The 20,808-nt window shown below is 38.8% G+C and overlaps 1 protein-coding gene across 4 annotated transcripts in view; it reads left to right on the forward strand.

Annotated features, from left to right (window-relative positions):
• The window catches only part of LOC112255015 (protein bicaudal C homolog 1-B), a 76,539-nt gene that overhangs the window by 23,268 nt on the left and 32,463 nt on the right, over positions 1–20,808 (forward strand). For all 4 annotated transcript variants that reach the window (XM_024428058.2, XM_024428045.2, XM_024428053.2 and 1 more), the window contains exons 2-3: positions 7,350–7,396; positions 18,616–18,685. In XM_024428058.2, coding sequence (XP_024283826.1) covers positions 7,350–7,396; positions 18,616–18,685 — 117 coding nt within the window. The remainder of the gene's footprint in view (positions 1–7,349; positions 7,397–18,615; positions 18,686–20,808) is intronic.

The raw sequence follows: 20,808 nt of genomic DNA on the forward strand, positions 1-20,808 counted from the left end.
CAACCAGCAGAAATGAAAATAAACTGATTGCAAAGACAGGCAATCCAGCTCATCAAGTTATACATACAGGAGGTAGGAGCAACCGAATGTCATTTTTGGTGAGTTTGGACATTTAAAAGTGAATGAACAAGAAACATTATGATAGGCCTAAACGTTAGACATATGATGACCATGCATCGTTTTTGCAAAAAACACCTTGCTTTTTCATTGTAAGCTCATATACTTGTGTGGCTGCCAGCGAAATAGCGCAGCACTTATGTTGTCGTCTGATGAAAATTAAGCTATTTTCTACCGAATGTCTTGCACTAATGTATTTTCTGTGAATGAAAACTATAGCTGCTTGTCCCTGATCACTCTATTGAAGTGTAACAATACTGACTTTCAATATAAAACGCAACCCCTGTCAACACACAGCTGGACTCACCTGCTCCCGTTGTCTCCCGTTGTGCTATTTACAAACAGATACATGACTGGCTCAACTGTTCTGGAGAACGATGTAAGCTTCATAATGTAAAGTCATGTGACAGCTGACATAAAGAACGTGATCTGCTTTATCTCCTAATGTATTGAAAATGTTGACTGCAGGTATTTACTATTTTTAAATTGCTACAAATATGAAAATGTAGTAGTTTAAATGATATTGATGGTATTGAAAAACCATCCTGTGGCTATTTCCAAATACCCCGGTCTGTGGTATATATTGTACACTGCCCAAGCCTACCCAAATCTGCCATTTTCAACCCGTATATACGGGTATGAGTGTAAAAGTCTACAGAATAAGGAATTTTAGAAAACACATTATTTGTATTCCTCCACTGAGGCTGAGTTGATGAAGTGCAACACATACCCACTTGTGTGATTATTAAGCCTTTTATCTCAAATCATCATAATCTGTTTATATTTGCCCGCCAGCATCTTTAAAAAACACTGTTGTTGCACACTGTTTTACGACAGTCTTGCATCATATGCCAGATATTTTTTTTTTTCTTTTTTTTTTCTCCACTTTTTCATAATAGAAGGATGGAGTACATTTGAATGGCCAATAACTTCAAACATGGTGACAGGCACAGGCATCAAAGACATTTATAGTTGGACTTAGTATTTTGGTCTGATGGTCCTTCTTGTGCATTACGGATGTTTGTCATTAGTACTTTAATCATTCGATCTAGTTCACGTTTTATTTCAGACTGTTTTTAATTGGGGTCCGCCGGAGGATGAACATTCTTAGATGAATGTGCTTTTGTTTATTAAGGGCAATTCCACGGTAACAGAATTGTGCTGAGACTCCGATTTTTCAGAAACGGAAACCATTTACTTAAAAGTTTAACATACCTAACAACTATGCACAAGGACTAACTATTTACACTGGACATTTTACAAACATGTTTTCACTGGAAGAACTGTTCAGATGCAAAGTTTGGTAACAGAATTTTGGCAATATCTGCCTCAGTTTTTTTTATGTGACCATGTTTTCCAAAAACTCTTAAATATCTGCTTCGAATTAACAACATTAAAATATATCAGCCTCCAGAGTGGCGCAGCAGTCTTAGGCACTGCATCGCTAGAGGCGTCACTGAAGTTCCGGGTTCGATCCCGGGCTGTATCATAACCGGCCGTGATCGGGAGTCCCATAGGGCGGTGCACAATTGGCCCAGCGTCCTCTGTGTTAGGGGTTGGTTTGGCCGGGGGGGGGTCATGGCGCTCTAGCGACTCTTTGTGGCGGGCCGGGCGCCTGCAGGCTGACCTTGGTCGTCAGGTGAACAGTGTTTCCTCCGACACATAGGTGCTACTGGCTTCCAGGTTAAGCGGACCGGTGTTGAAGCGTGGTTTGGTGGGTCATGTTTCGACGGAATCATGACCCGACCATTGCCTCCCCAGCCCGTTGGGGAGTTGCAGCGATGAGACGATTGAAAGTGGGGAGAAAAGAGGCTAAAATACAAAAGAATGGGGTGTCAGCTATGAATTAACTTTTGATTATTGAACTACAGTAAGTGAAGCGGATTTACATCCGGTAATGGGATTTGATCATGGGTCCCTGACCTGTACTGTACAGAAATGCATAATTATGGATAAGAATGCCATTCTCTTCATGGTGACATATCTTAAGTAGGTACACAAAGCTAAAAGTATGCAATATCCTCGTTTGCATTTGGGGGTATTATTCTACATAATGGCTATTATGGTTGGTGTGGACCCGACAAAATCAAAAACCAGTCGTAGACTTCTATGTTTTACAAGTAAGGACATCAAAGTAGGACACAGTAAGTAGAGTTCAGTACAGTAAATGTACACTACTGGTCAAAACCCTTGAATGAGTAGAACACCTCATTTAAAGGGGTTTTCTTTATTTGTACTATTTTTTAGAATAATAGTGAAGACATCAAAACTATGAAATAACACATATGGAATCATGTAGTAACCAAAACAGTGTTAAACAAATCAAATATTTTTGAGATTCTTCAAATAGCCACCCTTTGCCTTGATGACAGCTTTGCACACTCTTCGGTAAGAGGTTTTTCAACTGTATGGGCACATTAAGTGTTTTCTTGAGGCAAGCTGAAGTTTCAGAGCTGTAGTCTACACCCCTTCATCTGTGATTGGTCAACAGTAGGAATTCTTCAAAGTCTTTGTCATTCAAGGAGAGATTACTTGTTGTCATGCACATTTTCTCTTTGAGAAATACTGCACCAAACATCTTAGTTTGATTGTAAAATTGCGCGACTAAGGTCTCCACCGCAAAAACTCAAGAAATCTGTCAAATTTTGACATTATCTTAGATTCATTCTATTTTGAGGAATAGTATACTGGCTATGGCATCTCATAATGGACAAACAGTACTATTGCCTATTTTATTCTCGTTTTTCAACCAAATGTCTTTCGAGAGAGTATGTGAGCACACTTGTTCGGCTAGCCGAGTTTGGTTTGTGACTACTATGAATTCCCTTTGTATCCAATTTGATTGCAGAAATTGCATTACCAATTTGTCTGAAAATGTGTTATCGATTTGGTAACAGAATTGAGTTTTAATCACTTACTAATTCATTAACAAAATGTATCTGTAAAAAAATACTATACCTAATTGATAGGTCTACCTTGTTACTTCTGTGCACTTTCATTATTCTCCTCATGAGGTACATACATTTTAAAATATTTTAAAGCTGTGTGTTTTGGTAATGGAATTTCAAGGCACAAGGCAATGTTTCTTAAACTTACAGAAAGCAGAACAAATTTGACTAAACTAAATATAAGTACATTAGATATTAGTTGGCAGGGTTCTTCAACGTTGGTGTATTTGTTGGTGTATTTGTAATACCTTAACTTTTTCTGGTAGATGTTTTCTAAGACCCCTTTTCCATCTGTATGACAAGTAATCAAAGCCTTTGCTTATTCCACATTTTTAGGATGGAAAATGGTTGAATTGATCGAAAATAGTGCTGAGCGATTACTGCTTTTTGAGGATGTTTCAGTTCGATTATTTAAAATAAAAAAATGTTTTTTGGTTTCAATTTTTTTTAAACATTAAATGTACTATGAGTTATGTGGGTTGAACGCTGTAACAACACAGAATAAAACAATTAATAAAAGTTCCTTGATGGTAGTGTCTGCCCATTACTGCTTACAAGTAACTATAATTGATTCACATTACTTAACTCTTATAAAATAGTTTAGTTGTGTACATTACATTTGTTTTATTTTTCTGACTTTATTTAATTTCAAGTCATCTATCTATAGAGCTGCTGCCTATGCTGTCTGACAATCACTTTTGTAGTTCTTCAATGTAAATAAGGTATACTTTTATGACTGCTGAATACCAACTATCAATCACTTAGGTCATGTATTTTCAGGTAGAGATACTTCCCGAAGCAACAGCTGCTTTCTATATCACCTAATTATTGGGTATTCTTCTGTCTTTTCTGTAGCAGGCTTAAAAGGAACACAGACCGGACAAGTAGATACGCAATGGATTATCGTCACATTGGTTAATTACCACGTTTTATGTGCTAAACTATGTAGAATTGGCCTGTTAGAAACTCCCTACTACATTGCACAGTTCAGGCTGGATCTGATTTATTTCTAGAGAAACTGTGCAATGTGTGCATTGAGCTCTCAGAAAAAGAAAAAAAATCAAATAATTGCACCGACTTAGTTGTTTAAAAAACGAAACATAACAGGATTCTCAGTTAATCGCTCAGCACTACAAAAAAAGGCTTTCATTTGACACCCAATCTCTTATGAACTTCATGTTGGTGCTCATGGGTCCTTTTACATGGAAATTACCTTAAATAATTTACAGTCACAGATTTAGTGGCTTTCCTTCCAGGGCTTGGTATATGACCCCTGTTTAAATTCTCATTCTACCACTTGAATAACAATGTTATGTTGTGGACATTGAGATTTGATCAACACATTTTCTGCTTGAGAGCCTTACAGAGCAGAGTTTTGTGTGGTTTATTTCTGTCTAGTTTTCTGTGTGTCTTTTAAGAACTGTTGGCTAAACCTGAAAATGCTAAGCTACAGTACACCTGCTGCTATGTCTCCATTGTCTCATAACCTACAGAACTAAGACAATGTTAGTATTTTGATGAATCAGAGTGTGTATTGTTTTTACTGAACAGTATTCCTTTCTGTTGGTGCAATTCTGTCATTTGATACTGTATGTTTCCAATAATGCCGGCCCACCCCCTACCAGAGTCTTAATCTTTCCCAAAGTCAGACATGCTAGGCCAGTATCATCCCTTCTCCAAGTGTGGCCCTAATAGGCTGTACCATCTACCTCATCCATTTGACCTCCAATTCTAATACTCCCACCTCCTCTCAACTGTGTGATTCACCACACTCCTCATCTACAATGACCAACAACTCCCACAGGGCATGCTGACCCCAACCTGCACTTCTTTTTTCAATTCCAATTTGAGGATTTTAACCTATTATTCAAACACCGCATACTGGCAGCGCCGACATGTCTTACGGGTATATTAGCCAGGCTCCCTGCAGTTAGACACTTTTTTTTAAACACAGCATTTCCTTAAAGCCATTGAACATATGTTTGTCTGTTGGACATTAGGAAAACGAGATTCCAGTCTTGGAGGTGTGTTTCTGACCGATTTCGTGTTTTTGTTTAATGATGAGACACTAGACGCGGAAGCCTATTTCACTTCCTCAAAATCCCCAGAATGAATCTAATATGACTCAAGAAATCTGTATTTCATTTTGACGAGGATGTTTCAGTTGCGCAATTTTACATCTGTGATTGGCGCAGTATTTCTCAAGTAAAATAAAATGTGACATGTCTTGTGTAAACAAAGTTGGAGCTGCTGGGCAGGTCTGTCTCACTGTATATACTATTGGATAGTGTGCAATCACCGCAGATGTTTACCCATGTTAGTGGGCAAATGGACATCGTCAAATCAAAACCCAACCTTCATTTACCCTTGAGGCGCACGGATGTTTCAAACTCCGTTTTAAACGAGACTGACTTTATGACCAAAATTATCCAATTTACACTTTGTAGTCATTTTTGACACTAGAATAACTGTTTCTGACTGGAATCGATGCCACATAGGCCGTTTTGTTGCTTCTGTTAAAATATCAAACTCGTATAACTATTGGTCATTTTTAAAATAATGTTCCCTGTAAGAAAGCAGCCGCTTTCAGACTAATCGGGGACTGTGAATAGTATTTAATGTGAAATTTATGGGCTACATTGTTCTGAATGAAGCAGGCCCTCGTGTGAAATAACTGCAGAGGTGTTTTTGCGGGGGAGTAAGTACAAGCATGTGTGCAATGTACTTTATGAAGGTATTACTCCATCACCAAGGGCCAGTTTGTGAGGACACAAAATAAAACACCTGTTGGGGTCATTTATCTTATTCCTACATTTTTTCTTACTGAGGAAATGTTATATTGAGAATGAACAGTGAAATATTTGTTTTCTTTCAAATGTCAAGCCACTAGTATTGCATTTCACCACTCCTTATGGATCACATGGTGACGGATAATTAAGAAGGTACCTTTTTAAATCTAATGAAACTGGACAGGTTTCAGAGTGGGGAAGCAACTTGGATAAATCTCAGGACCAGATATATTGATACTCAAGTTGTCAAACCCTCCACAACATTATTTACATGTTGATTACAAGAAAGCAAAAGTGCTGTATTCCAATAGAAAACCATGGTGACGTATGACTAGGGTTGCACAATTCTGGAAACTTTCAGAAAAATCCAGTTTTTAAAGAAATCCTGGTTGGCGTATTCTGGTTATTTTGCTTATTGTGTGAATCTTCCAACTGGGTTTTTGTAAACCCTGTACATTTTGGGAAAGTGGATGGATTTTTTTTATATATACCTGTATATTTTTTGCAACCATACATATGACATTGTCCTACAGTATTTTGCCAAGGTACATACTGTGTGTTTCCATGGACAAATTATAGCCAGTTAATAATTTTGAATGTTGACATTTTCTGTAATTTTTCTGAAGAAAATGCATTGCTATCCAGAGGTGATACTAATCAGAACATTGGGTTAAGTTGATCATAACATTAATTCTTGTCATTACATCAAGGCCATTATTTATCACTGTACACCAGTTCTGTGGTGACCCTGACCCAGTTCCGCTGAAAACGTGGTAAATCCATCAAGTGAATACAGAAACCACCTCAAATGACGGTTAAATGCTCTGCGGAGAACAACTATGTATTTTACATCAACAGAAAAGCCACAGGCCAGACAAAAGGACTTGCAGAATGATCTGTATCAGAAACAAATGATTGTATATTCACTGTGGCTGGGAGACTGTTCCTTGCCCATATTATATAGTACCAGAAGCCGAGGTCTTTAGTATATTTTCATGGCAAGTCTTTCAAATAATATTTCTTATACTCATGGATATCTTTACATAATTGTGTGCTCTGCCAGGTATCTGTCAGTCAGTTCTCTGGTAGCTAACATTCCTCATGCCACCCTTATGGCACCATGCTAATACAGGAGGAGACATTGTCTGTCCAAAAGTGTGAATATCCAAAAAAGATGGATCACCCATAATGGTAATATAGCACTGAGACCTTTTATACAAAGTTCAGCAATTTGTTAAAAGGAAGCTGTATCTAATTATAAGGATTATCAAGAATGAGTTTGACGTCTATCTAAATCCCAAAATTGTATATACTGATGTGCCAATGACAATACCCAAGGAATGGAGATCCACTGAAAAGTAGATTTTTGGATTTAGTCATGGTATCCTCACATTTGGATAACCGAAGTGTGATTTGGCTCTGTGAATGTTATACAGTATTGTATATTTAACAGTTAATGGTTTCATGAATTGTTTCTTTTTCCTCTCCTCTACAGCGGCCGCTGGGGGACGAGTCAATGGTGGAGAGGATTTCTTTCAGAAGGTAAATCTCTAATCTGTATTATTGGATCATGTTTGGATTGTGTTCAAGACCAGAGAAGAGCACTTTCCTTCAGGTGATGAAAGTGTCCGGTGTTCGTTTAATAGGGTCCTGATTGTAGATACGTTAGTATAATTTTGACTTGAAACAAATGCACCTGAAACTATTGTGGGCCATGCACAAGTCAGGCGTGTGCTTGACAGGTTGAGGCTGCACATTTGATAGGCCAATGTTGGACTACTCTCCACACACAGAGCATGTACAGACAGAGATGGATACAACACATTCATACACATATGCATCCGCTTTGTTGTCATATTTTGTTACCATCAAATATTTTCTTTTTTTTTTCTAAGACTCATTTGAGTTTGTACTAGTCTGCTCTACGTTATTGCATAGGCATCCAAGTAATTACCTGAAAGAAAATGGAAAAGTGTTTGAAGACACTGCACCTGTTTAAAGTGCTGTTTCCTGAAGTGTTTGAACTCCCTCCATAGTATGTTAATATACTTTTTAATTAAAAAGTTATGGACATTGGTTTATTTTAGCATTCTTATTTGTTTATTTTCCATCTCTGGTTTTGAGGAAAGTTAAATTGCCTACTGCTATGTCATTTAATTTAACTGTCCCTACAGCCATTTAATGTCCAAGAAATGCAAACCGGGCGCCGTCCCATTATTTTTTTACCATATATTCTAGACATGTGTTTTGTCTCTAAAAACAGTGCCTTCTGAAATGTTCAGCCCCCTTGACCTTTTCCACATTTTGTTATGTTACAGCCTTATTCTAAAATGGATTAAATAAGTACAAATCCTCAGCAATATAAACACAATAAACCATAATGACAAAGCAAAAAACAGGTTTTTTGAAATGTTAGCAAGTGTAATTACAAATATTCAGACGCTTTGCTATGAAACTATAAATTGAGCTTAGGTGCATCCTGTTTCCATTGATCATCCTTGATGTTTCTACAACTTGATTGGAGTCTACCAGTGATAAATTCAATTGATTGGACATGATTTGGAAAGGCACACACCGGTCCCACAGTTGACAGTGCATGTCAGAGCAAAAACCGAGCCATGAGGTTGGAGGATTTGTGTGTAGAGCTCCGAGACTGGATTTTGTCAAGGTACAGATCTGGGGAAGGGTACCAAAACATTTCTGTAGTATTGAACGTCCCAAAGAACACAGTGGCCTCCATCATTAAATGGAAGACATTTGGAACCATCAGTACTCTTCCTATTGCTGGCCAACTGAGCAATCAGGGGAGGAGGGCCTTGGTCAGTAAGGTGACCAAGAAATTGGTTATTTCTGACAGATCCCCAGAGTGCCTCTGTGGAGATGGGAGAAGGACAACCATCTCTGCAGCACTCCACCAATCAGGCCTTTATGGTAGAGTGGCCAGACAGAAGCCACTCTTCAGTAAAAGGCACATGACAGCCCACTTGGAGTTTGCCAAAAGGCACCTAAATGACTCTGACCATGAGAAACAAGATACTCTGGTCTGATGAAACCAAGATTGAACTCTTTGTCCTGAATGCCAAGCGTCACATCTGAAGGAAACATGGCACCATCCCTACGGTGATGCATGGGGTTGGCAGAATCTGGCTGTGGGGATGTTTTTCAGAGCCATGGACTGGGAGATGAGTCAGGATCGAGGCAAAAATGAGCGGAGCAAAGTACAGAGGGATCCTTGATGAAAACCTGCTCCAGAGTTCTCAGGACCTCAGACTGGGGTGAAGGTTCACCTTCCAGCAGGACAACGACCCTAAGCACACAGCCAAGACAATGCAGGAGTGGCTTCGTGACAAGCCTCTGAATTTCCTTGAGTGGCCCAGCCAGAGCCCCGACTTGAACCCTATCAAGCATCTCTGGAGAGACCTGAAAATAGCTGTGCAGCAAAGCTTCCCATCCAAACTGGGTCTGAATACTTATGTATATGTGATATTTAAGTTGGGGTTTTTCATTATACATTTGCAAACATTTCTACAAACCTGTTTTTCATTATGGGGTATTGTGTGTAGATTGAGGAGAGAAATTATTTAATCAATTTTAGACTAAGGCTGTAAGGTAACAAAATGTGAGAAAAGTCAAGGGGTCTGAATACTTTCCGAATGCACTGTATGTAGCTTATTCAATTAAACTTATCTGACATAATTGTAGGTGGTGCCTTGGCTTGCCAATTATGCTTTTCCAAAGCCACTGCCCTGTCTTCACATGCAATCATTACTATGCCAATGTTCCATTCCAAACTATGCTGGTCAGAAGTTTAAAAGGTCAATAATTGTACATTAACTGTAGTTATGTTTGGCGATCGGAAAAGGACAATAACAGACTGTGAAGTTTTTATTGAAGAATTTCCATTCAAATGGGTCTGGAATTTCCCTGCGATAGCATGACCAGCACACAGACCCAATTTAATGTCAGAAAAATAAACATTGTAGACATCTGGAACGATTTATTCTAAATAAAATGTATGGGGTGTTTGGACTATGTTGAAGTCGATGAAAATGGGAAGTACACCATTTCCTTCCCTCAAACACACCCATGTACCACACACACGTATGCAGTCCCTCATATATCACACAAAATGCACACAATGATTCCCCCTCCACACACACACACCTGCACATACAGTTTTATAGTGAGGGTTGGCGTCCCAGCAATTCCTTGGAAATAAACTGCAAGTTTTTGTGAGGTCAGTAAGAGAAAAACAAAACACTCTTGCAGGCATTTCCCTGTGGTAGATCACTCTCTTACTCATTGTCTGTTTGTGTTCCGTTCAGGCCAGCTCTCAGACCCAACCACATCCATCCCCATTTTCTCTCTCCCTCTAATGCTGGGTCCAAGCATTGTTTCCCACTCAGATCAGTGTATTAAACCATTTGTAATGTATTGTGACATGGACCTTTTGGTGTATTTGACTGTTGGACAACATACTTTGTGTAGGCTATTATGTATTGTGAAAACTACTTGACAATTTAACTCAAAGACCATGGACCATTGAACAGTTCGACAGGCTGTTGGACCATACGATGTTTGGACGGTGAATAGTTTGACTGGTAGATCGTGGACCATTAAACCTTTTGGCGTGTTCGATTGGTGGGCTATTAGACTGTGAAGAGTTGGACTGGTAGACTATGGACCACAGAGCTTTAGTGGAGGCTTCAGGCAAATTTATTTGAGTGCTGAGCCAGTCCCTCTCTCCCTCCCTCATCCCTCGGCTGTGGTTCTGTAAACAACGCCAGCTTGATATACGAGCACTGATGCACTCCGATCGGAGGCCAGAAGGATTCTACTTCATTATTTTAGAAGTACAACACCGCCCTGTAGTTTTATGCTGTCTAGTGGGTGAGAAAGGAAAGTCTTGATTATTTTGGTAGAGAATAGAGGGATAGCAAGGTAGAGGAAGTAAGTGAAAGGGTGAAAATGAGTCATCACATCGCAATGAAGGAATTAATTGTATGATTATTTAAGTGAAGTTGCTGACTTTGCGAGGTGTCCATTACAGCAAACCAATAGCCCTCTAAATTGGTTGGTTCCTCTGTAAGTACTTGAAAACTTTTTATGTTTTAAAAAGTAGCAGATATTGTGCAGTTGCTCCTAATTTGGGATAATCTTTTGAACTATGCACATATTAGTTGAACACCTTAAGGTTAAGGTCTTCTCCCCAAACATAATGGAGCTCGTGAGACTTAGCGCATGGATTGTTGGCACATGTTAAATTCATGCGATCAGTCTCATGGGAAGAAAACAGTGGATGGATCACTAACTAAGACTCTCAACTGAAACAGGAGAACACCCACCCCATCCCTTTAACTCCTAAACCCTCTGTCTATCTCACACACACACACACACACACACACACACACACACACACACACACACACACACACACACACACACACACACACACACACACAGCTGAATCAACAGTGATACAGGAAGACAGTCCACTCCATCCATGTTGATTGCCACCGTGCCTCACACACACATAGAAAACTCTACAGAAAGTCTACACCCCCTTGAACCTTTTCGTTGCATTACGAAGTGGGATTGAAATAGATTTCATTGTCATTTCTTCTCTCTCATTGATCTACACAAAATACTCCATGATGTCAAAGTGAGAAGAAAATTCGACAAACTTTTTCAAATGAATAACAAATTAAATAACTAAAATATAGTCGTTTAGGCAAGCCTAAATGAGTTCAGAAGTAACATTTTGCTTAATAAATCCCAAAGTAAGGAAGAGTAGCTGCAGCAGCTAATGGGGATCCACAATAAATACAAATAAGTTATATGGACTCACTGTGTGAAATAATAGTGTTTTACATGATTTTGAATGACTACCCCTTCCTCTGTGCCCCATACAACATCTGTAAGGTCCCTCAGTCAAGTATTGAAATTCAAGCACAGATTCAACTACAAAGACCAGTTAGATTTTTAAAAGCCTCATAAAGAAGGGCAGTGATGGGTAACAATAACATATCAGACATTTAAATATCTCTTCAAGCATGGTCAAATTAATCATTATGCTGTGGATGACTTATTAAACCACCCAGGCACATCAAAGATGCAGTTGTCCTTCTGAATTGAGTTGCAGGACAGGAACAAAACTGCTTAGGGCTGTCACCCGAGGCAATTTTTTTAAACAGCTATGGCAGAGTTCAATGGCTGTGATGGGACTAAACTGAGGATGGATCAACAACATTGTAGTGACCTTTACCTTAATGACCTACATGACAGAGTGAAACGAGGAATACAAGTATTCCAAAACATGCATATGTATGCAACAAGGCACTAAAATAAAACTGCAAAAAAACACAACTTTTTGGCCTAAATTCAAAGTCTTATGTTTGAGTCAAACACAACACATCACAGAGTAACTGCCTCCTTATTTTGAAGCATGGTGGTGGCTGCATCAGGGTATGAGTAGGGCTGTGGCGGTCATGAAATTTCATCAGTCGGTGATTGTCAAGCAAATAGCTGTCGATCTCACGGGAATTGACCGTTAATTAACATAAACATATTTAGCATCTTCTGGCTTCCACACACAGCCTACAAGCCACTGATGCAGATGCACATTTTTTTAAAGTCTAATAAATCCATGTAATATAGCCTACACCTTCACAATAAATCCATTCTTTATTTTCGACAGGTCTAAAGAAGCATGATATGAAGAAAATGTAGTCTATTTCAGAAGAACAGAATAGCATACTCTGAATTGTCCTTACGTTTGGTCCTGATTTGGCTATGCCAAATGGCTGTGGGCTACACTAGTTCATTTAGAGGGATGATAGAGTGCTGAGTACCAGTGAGTTATCAAGTTTGGCAGGCTACTAATGACCATCAGCAGCATCAGAGCTTGGAGAAGCCTAATTACCGTGACTAAAGGTTCACATGGAATTTTACTGCCTTCATGACTCGTGACCGCCGGTGTGGTGGTAATATGGTCACCACAACAGCCCTAGGTATGAGTATTCTTGACATCTTCAAAGACTGGAGTTTAAGATGAAAGAAACAGGATGGTTTAGCACTGACAAAATCCTAGGGAAGAACCTGTTTCAGTCTGCTTTTCACCAGACACTGGGAGGGGAATTCACCATCAGCAGGACAATAACCTACAACACAAAGCCAAATCTATACTGGAGTTGCTTACCAAGAAGACAGTGAATGTTCCTGAGTGGCCAAGCTACAGTTTTGACTTAAATCTGCTTGAAAATCTATGGCAAGACTTGAAAATGTCTATCTAGCCATGATCCCCAATATCTTAACAGCTTGAAGATTAAATACAATTTTAAAAAAGGTAAATATTGCACAATGCAGGTGTGTAGTAAAGCTCTTGTGAGACTTACCCAAGAAGAAACACAGCTGTATTTGCTGCCAACGGTGATTCTAACATGTATTGACTCAGGGGGGTGAAGACTTACCTAATCAAGGCGTATTAGGGTTTTATTTTTCTTTAATCTTTTAAAAATGTGAGAATTTTTCATCCACTTTGACATTCAAGTATTTTGTGTAGATGGTTGACAAAAAATTACTAAATCAATTTGAATCCCGCTTTGTAACACAATAAAATGTGAAGAGATCCAAGGGGAGTGTAGACTTTCTATAGGCATTGTATACTCTCACGTGTACATGGCACATGTGACTGTTTTTGATGACATTCCCAAAATGACATCCTGTTTGATTTGGGTTATAGCACTACGTATGTATCTGACCTTCCTGCTAGATCCAATCAGTGTAATATGTAATGAAACTGATCACAATGCTAAATGTATGCATTACTTGAAAAGGGCACAGTAGCAGAAAGACTGAAGAGTGGAACGTTAAATGTATAGTTAACCTAATTTGTGCAAATAGCTGACCCATTTGAGAGGTATTTGCTGGGCCCTTCATAAAAATAAACGCTATCCACCCTTGAAATGGTGTGTGGTCTGTCAGAAATCACTCCCATCTGTATGGCCTTGCCAAGAACCGCAACTATGGAGAGGAAGCAAGTTCCTGAACAAGACCCTATAGAGAAGAAATGGAGGGCGGCAAAAAATGTAATTGGCTGTAAAGTTTGGACTTAGGGAATCTATATGATTGCATATATCTCCATAAACATTTGGTTGTCGGTTTCATCACAATTATCTGACATCCCTTTAATAGGGTTTTGATCTGATTTTGTATTAACTGGCTTTCCAAACATGCCTGGCCTTTACTGAGGCATACATTTCCTGATTGGATGCAACATAGGGCAGTGATCATCTCATAACTGTTGTTGCATTGCATGTTGCTATGCTACAGTATACAATCCCTATATCTATTGTATCATGTGATATCATATCTGATCATAGTCCATTCCCTGGCCTTTCTTGGAATGTGTCTAGTTTTGGAAATGTCTATATTTTGAAAGAAATGCATAAATCTGCATACTGTAGTTGCTCTGGTGTACCTGAAGAATTTCAAAGCACCATAGAGAATAAAAAGGCGAGTTGTGTTTCTTCACCGGGACAAAATCAATTTGTGGAATTAAGCAGAAACCCCATTATTGGCCCATGAGACTGATAAAATTGGGGAGGGAAAGAGCCAAAGTGGGGAGGGGCACAGAGCGAAATTCCTGATGGATATGATGAACAAAATGTTCCAGAGATGTGTTTGTCATACTGTTGAGTGGGAGCACATAGTTTTGTTTATAGAGTGAAAGTCTACGTTGGTGGTTCGTATAAAATGTATGATAATAAGCTCACGTGTATCATGATTGAGAGAATGTGCTAAAGACTGTCTCTGATTCAGTGCTGGTGTGGAATGTTGGTAAAGATGGGACTTATCATATATGTTGAATTTGGAAATCCTCGGGGCTAGATTTCCCAGTGTAAAATGTTATTTACAGAGTCCTAGATTATTGGAGGTCTACTGTATACCATGTTGTCCTCATAGTTGGAAGCAAAACTGTTTCCACATTTTTTTTTTTTTTTTTTTTTTAAGGTAAGGACAAATTCTTATTTTCAATGACAGCCTAGGAACAGAGGGTTAACTGCCTTGTTCAGGGGCAGAACAACAGATGTTTACCTTGTCAGCTCGGGGATTCGATCTTGCAACCTTTCACTTCAAGTCCAACGCTCTAAACACTAGGCTACCTGCCGCCCCCCACATGAATTCCTTGCAGTTTAGAATCCTATACATCAGTATCTGTTCGATTCAGAAAACAAACTGTTCTATTCTGTTCGTTAGATAGGAAGTCCATCCAAAAATATGTTGATTTTTTTTTCCACCTTCACCCAAAAGACGACCTTCTTGGTTGTCTATTTTATTTGTATTATCTTGTGAAATGGTTAGAAATGTCACAGCCAAGGGCTTTCATGAGAACTCCAGCTTGGCAGGGCTTTTCTTGCCATTAGACAAAGATAATACCCAAGACCAGTAACATGAGCCAAGGTCTTTAGTGAGAGAATGAAAAATGCAACTCAACAAGACACATTTGTTATACTGTAGGAATGGGTTTTGTATCGTGGAAGCATTTTTTAGCTGCCAATACTGTAGTGGATTTGTTTTATTGGTTTCAATGAAGAATGCAGAGACATAGCAACTGGATTAAATTTGAGACTTTTTTTATGAAAAAATAGTAAGTCTCTTATTTTTTTTCCAAAATCTGTGTTTGTGGATAGGCCCCACAATCAGTAATGCTACATAGCATAATTATGTTATTGCATGGCAGTTCATCAGCCCATCTGTGGTGTGTAAACAACAGGGATGAATAATCTAGCCTAACTCTGACCAGATATTTGAGGTATGTTATATGTAGGCTACATTTTCAAAGGTTCAATAAATCTTATCTTTGCAATTTGAATTGACCAGAGCAGTCAAATGGGATTATAAATAGATATAATCATTATTCATGTTTACATGGGGCCCTCTAATAACTGCAAAAATATGTATCCTAATCTTCATATTGTTGGCCTAAAGTAAGATTGTGAAGTATTCTTTTTATGCTCCACTTCACTTTCCATATTTGTGTTTTGATTATAGTATGTTTGAGAAACTCAGTGATGCTTGAAGGGCCATCCACTCAACCATCAGTGGTCTTTAAGAGTGTGTCATACTGGAGTGAAAATGCACACGTTCAACTAGCACTGCCCAACAGGTGTTTCAGACTGGCTCTGGAAGGTCTGTCAGTCAGTTTGGAGGATGCCAAGCAGGCCTATACTTCCCAAACATATGGAAGAATTTTGACATTTCCTCTATGAATAATGTACTGGATTAAGATTGAAAATTGCAGAATGAAGGCTGTGTCCTTTATTGAAAGAGTTGCTTTTCTTTTGTATTTTTTATAGAAATGCATCGCAGTACATAAATCTGGGCTCATTAACTAGGATTCAGCCACAATCTTTTTCTTGGGCGGTTGATCAGGGGGCCGGAACATAATTACGAATAATTTGTAGACTGCAAAAAGCCCAAACTGATATAATATTTGACTGAAACAATCATTTCAAACCTTGCTTACATTTGTGTACGATCACATAGTCACGTGAAAAAGCATTTGTCCCCTTTTCCCTTTCCCCACTTATATTTTTGATACTGACTGTTATCAGATCTTCAATGTATTTCATAAACAAAGTTATGCAACACCCAATGTCCCTGTGTGAAAAGGTAATTGTCCCCTTACACTCAATAACTGGTTCTGCCACCTTTTAGCTGCAATGACTAAAACCAAATGCCTCCTGTAGTTGTTGATCAGTCTCTCACGTCGCTGTGGAGGATTTTTGTCCCACTCTTCCATGCAGAACTGCTGTAATTCAGCGACATTTGTGGGTTTTTAAGTATGAACTTCTCGTTTCAAGTCCTGCCACAACGTCTCAATTGGGATTATGTCTGGACTTTGACTAGGCCATTCCAAAACTTCAAATGTGTTCATTTTAGCCATTTTAATGTAGACTTGATTGTGTGTTTTGGATCATTGTCTTGCTGCGTGACCTAGCTGCGCTTCAGCTCACAGACAGATGACCTGACATTATCCTGTAGAATTCTCTGATACGTTGGAGAATTCATGGTTCCTTCTATTAAGGCAAGTCGTCCAGGTTCTGAAGCAGCAAAGCGTCCCCAAACCATCACATTACAACCACCATGCTTGACTGTTGGTATGAGGTTCTTACAGTGGAATGCAGTTTGGTTTTCGCCAGGCGTGGGACCCACGTCATCCAAAAAGTTATACTTTTGAATCATCTGTCCATAGAATATTCTTCCAAAAGTCTTGATGATCATCCAGGTGCTTTTTGGAAAACTTTGAATGACATGGGCTCCATTATGCCAAAAACCAAACATACTTTTACCACCATGTGAAGTTCATCGTAACTTATTTCATCTTGAGCCTAATAAACTGCATGCTTTCCTGAGTCGTAGTGAGAGGACCACACAACATGTCATTGCGTGAATCTAAGTTTCCATCAGGTCTGTCATGACATTTTTTATTAGACTTTATTCACATAACCAGGTTTCCATCCAAACTTTTTATCGACATGGACATCTGCTCTAAGCATATTGTCTCTCTCTGCGTGGGTTCCCATGTGAGGTTTGGAGGTCCTTGCATAACCACTGGAGTCCATGAAGAACATGGAGCAGCTTCATACTGTATGAGGGAACATTCATAGGGTGCTCACGTGTCCAAGCCAGTCTGAGTTCATTCCTTTTCCACCCAAAAACACGAGCCCCTGGTACGCGTTAAAACAAATAATCACGACAGGACCTTTGTGAAAACAAGGAAATTGAAGGACAAGGACAGATCTCTGTGTTTTGGAGATGGATGGTTTTCTGAGATTTTAATTTCTAATGTAAACCACCAGTCAGCAGGTCTCCATTAGGCGATGCAGATGGTTCATGTTTCTCATGGCTGAACTGTTTGATCCCCAGTCTATGTTCAGGAAGTTATGTGACGGTGAGCGGCCTCGTGAGCGTGTGGACGATGCCTGTAGTACCTCAGAATAACACACTCTTTCCTCTCGGACTTGTACTTTTGCTCTTTCTTTTTTTGTTTCACATTCATGCATATGCTCCTGGTTACGATGGGTAGCTTTGTAAAAGGGCTCTCACATAGATTGCAGCTGACACTTTTCACGTATTCCTAAGCCAACAACACCCAGTCCACTTTCACAAAATATGGAGATGTTGGCTTTTTTTTTGTCACAGAGTACATTTGTTTCAGTAAGCTTATATCAAAAGCCATGTTTTCGCTGGATCATACCATTTCTGGTTGATTTCTCCCTAAAATTTGTAGATCGTAGACCTCTCTTCATAGGTGCTCTCCAAAGTCAGCATGGCAAGAGGTTGGAGGAGGTGTAGGGCAGTAGAGGCAATGAGGCATTGTCCAAAGTTTAGACAAGCCTTGAGCCACATTCAATCAGCCATAAACACAGCAGACATGTGAATTTTTCTGGCTAGTGGTTCCTAGAACGTGGTCCTCATTTATACTGTTTATTTGAAGTGAGGCTGGATTTCTGTTATGTTTAAAATGACACGTGTTAAGATTTGTATATATCAATGTGTACCATGCAGTTATCTGTCATGTAAAATTGGACATTTAAACGGACTACAGTATAGGCAGTCTCAAAAAGAAGCATTAGGGTGTTATTGTTTTCCTGGGTGTTATTGTTTTCTCTGATTTTTGTTCAGTATATTAAACATAGATATGTAATGATGCTTTCTTTTTCCTTTTTATTGATTATGACCAATATCTGTTTCAGGTCATGGATGAAACCAAAACACAGATAGCGTGGCCTTCCAAATTGAAGATCGGAGCCAAGTCCAAAAAAGGTGAATGTTGTATGTTTTGATTCTACAACAACAGCTCAGCTGTGGTTATGTCAAAAGTGTAACAGAACATCCTTCTTGTTAACTGCTCTACATTTGACTCCAATGTTGCCTTTTCATTCCCGGATGTAAGTCTTAAGTTTTGTTTTTGGAAGATATTTGCTGATATCTGTACATGAAGACTATATAAATCAGTGAATTTGCAATGACAACATAGGTTTGTTAGTTTTAGCCCTGAATGACCCCCCATAAGTCATTTTTATAATCGAGAAGAATCAGTTTTATTTTTAACTGAAAGAATGTGCTTAGTGAAGTAATCAGTGGTGGAAAAATTACTCCTTTGTCATACTTGAGTAAAGGTAAAGATGCCTTAATAGAAAATGACTCAAGTAAAAGTCACCCAGTAAAATACCACTTGAGTAAAAGTATTTAGTTTTAAATGTACAGTGGTAGAAAAAGTACTCAATTGTCATACTTGAGTAAAAGTTATACACCAAATGTCTTTTTTTATTTTATTTATGGACAAACGGGCACACTCCAACACTTGGACATCATTTACAAATGCAGTATTTGTGTTTTAGTGAGTCTGCATGAATTGTACCATATTGCTGCCCTGCCTGAGCATTTGAAATGTACTTTTAGGTGTCAGGCATAATGTACTGTATGGGAGTAAAAAAGTACATATTTTCTTTAGGAATGTAGTGGAGAAAAAGTTGTCAAAAATATCAAAAGTAAAGTACAGATACTATTTAAGTTAAAATACTTAAGTACTTAAAGTACTACTTTTAAGTACTTTACACCACTGGAAGTAATTATAGAGGGGACAAGTATATCAAGGTCGCAGCAGCCTTCATTGTTTCACCACTTACTTTAAAAACACTTATGTTTAAAGATTAAACCTTCTACTTTTCTCTCTGGTCAGAATTTGCACCAATTTGTGAGTTTGTATGAGGGATGTTGAGTTAGGAGTTATCTGCATGTAATGTCTGAAATTCCAGTGCACTGCCAATGAAATACCACTGCTATTTAAAGCTTGTTTGGGGGGGTGGTTTCGACATGCCCCCTTTGTTGACCCCAATGGAATGCCAGTGTGCATCTTCATGCCAGATGTGAAATCCCAAAACAACTTCCTGAACTTGACCCAGAAGTTGATGAGTTTACACTGGATTTGTTTTAGGGCTGATTGTTTGGTCAATAGGCTGTTGGTCGAGCCAAGAGTTTTTTTAGTCGAGTGTGTGTGTGTGTGTGTGTGTGTATGTATATATATATATATATATATGTATGTTTTAAATGATGGCACATGAGACACCTGTCTGATTCACGCCTGTCTGAGTGGACTAATCCATTGTGAAGGCCGCAGGAATGGCACACCAGTATCACCAGTAGTACATTTCTAATCTACAATGTTTGTTTGGTTAATGTAGTTTCTGTTAATGCATTCAATTTATTATTACTGTCTTACCGTTGTCATTGTACTGTAGGAGTGGACACGTTGTTTGCAGAGCGCACAACCTAGGCTTCAAGTTTTGGTTTATTTCATTCCATTTACAAGTTTCAATATGTTCATTGTCTTTTTGTTTGTAGCGCTCCTGTCCATCTAGAGTAAGGACACGCACCTGATTGCACATAGAACTAGGCCTAGAATACCTGGCCTGCTCACAAATGTAGGCCTATACATGTGCCCATTTGGGGATCTGATACTATTTCTGATTGTCTTAACTCACCATCACTGTGGAGCTTTTCAAAGTATTTTTTTCTTTGCCTCAAACAGCAAGTCAACAAAGTCTGTTTTTATATCCATTGAGAATGGCAATAGTTCCACAATGTAGCCTATTTGAAAAGTCTTCATGCTCTGATCTGGTGGAAAGATCATAAAATCGTCCTACCTGATTACTTCTTATCCTTTGCGCAAATAGCCTACAGCTGTGTCTGTCCAGCTCACTGGCAGGGAAACTCTGAGGGCCCAGCATATTTTATACAATGTTACAAGTTTGCTAGCATGAGCTTTGGGCTGCACCAATTAATACAATAGTTGATACAATGTTTCAAGTTCCTTGCAGACAGGCCATGCTTAGCCAATGTGATTTAATGGGTATTTATTTTTATCAGGATATTTTCAACCTGCT

Source organism: Oncorhynchus tshawytscha, linkage group LG01 (assembly GCF_018296145.1).
Source record: "Oncorhynchus tshawytscha isolate Ot180627B linkage group LG01, Otsh_v2.0, whole genome shotgun sequence".
NCBI lineage: Eukaryota > Metazoa > Chordata > Actinopteri > Salmoniformes > Salmonidae > Oncorhynchus > Oncorhynchus tshawytscha.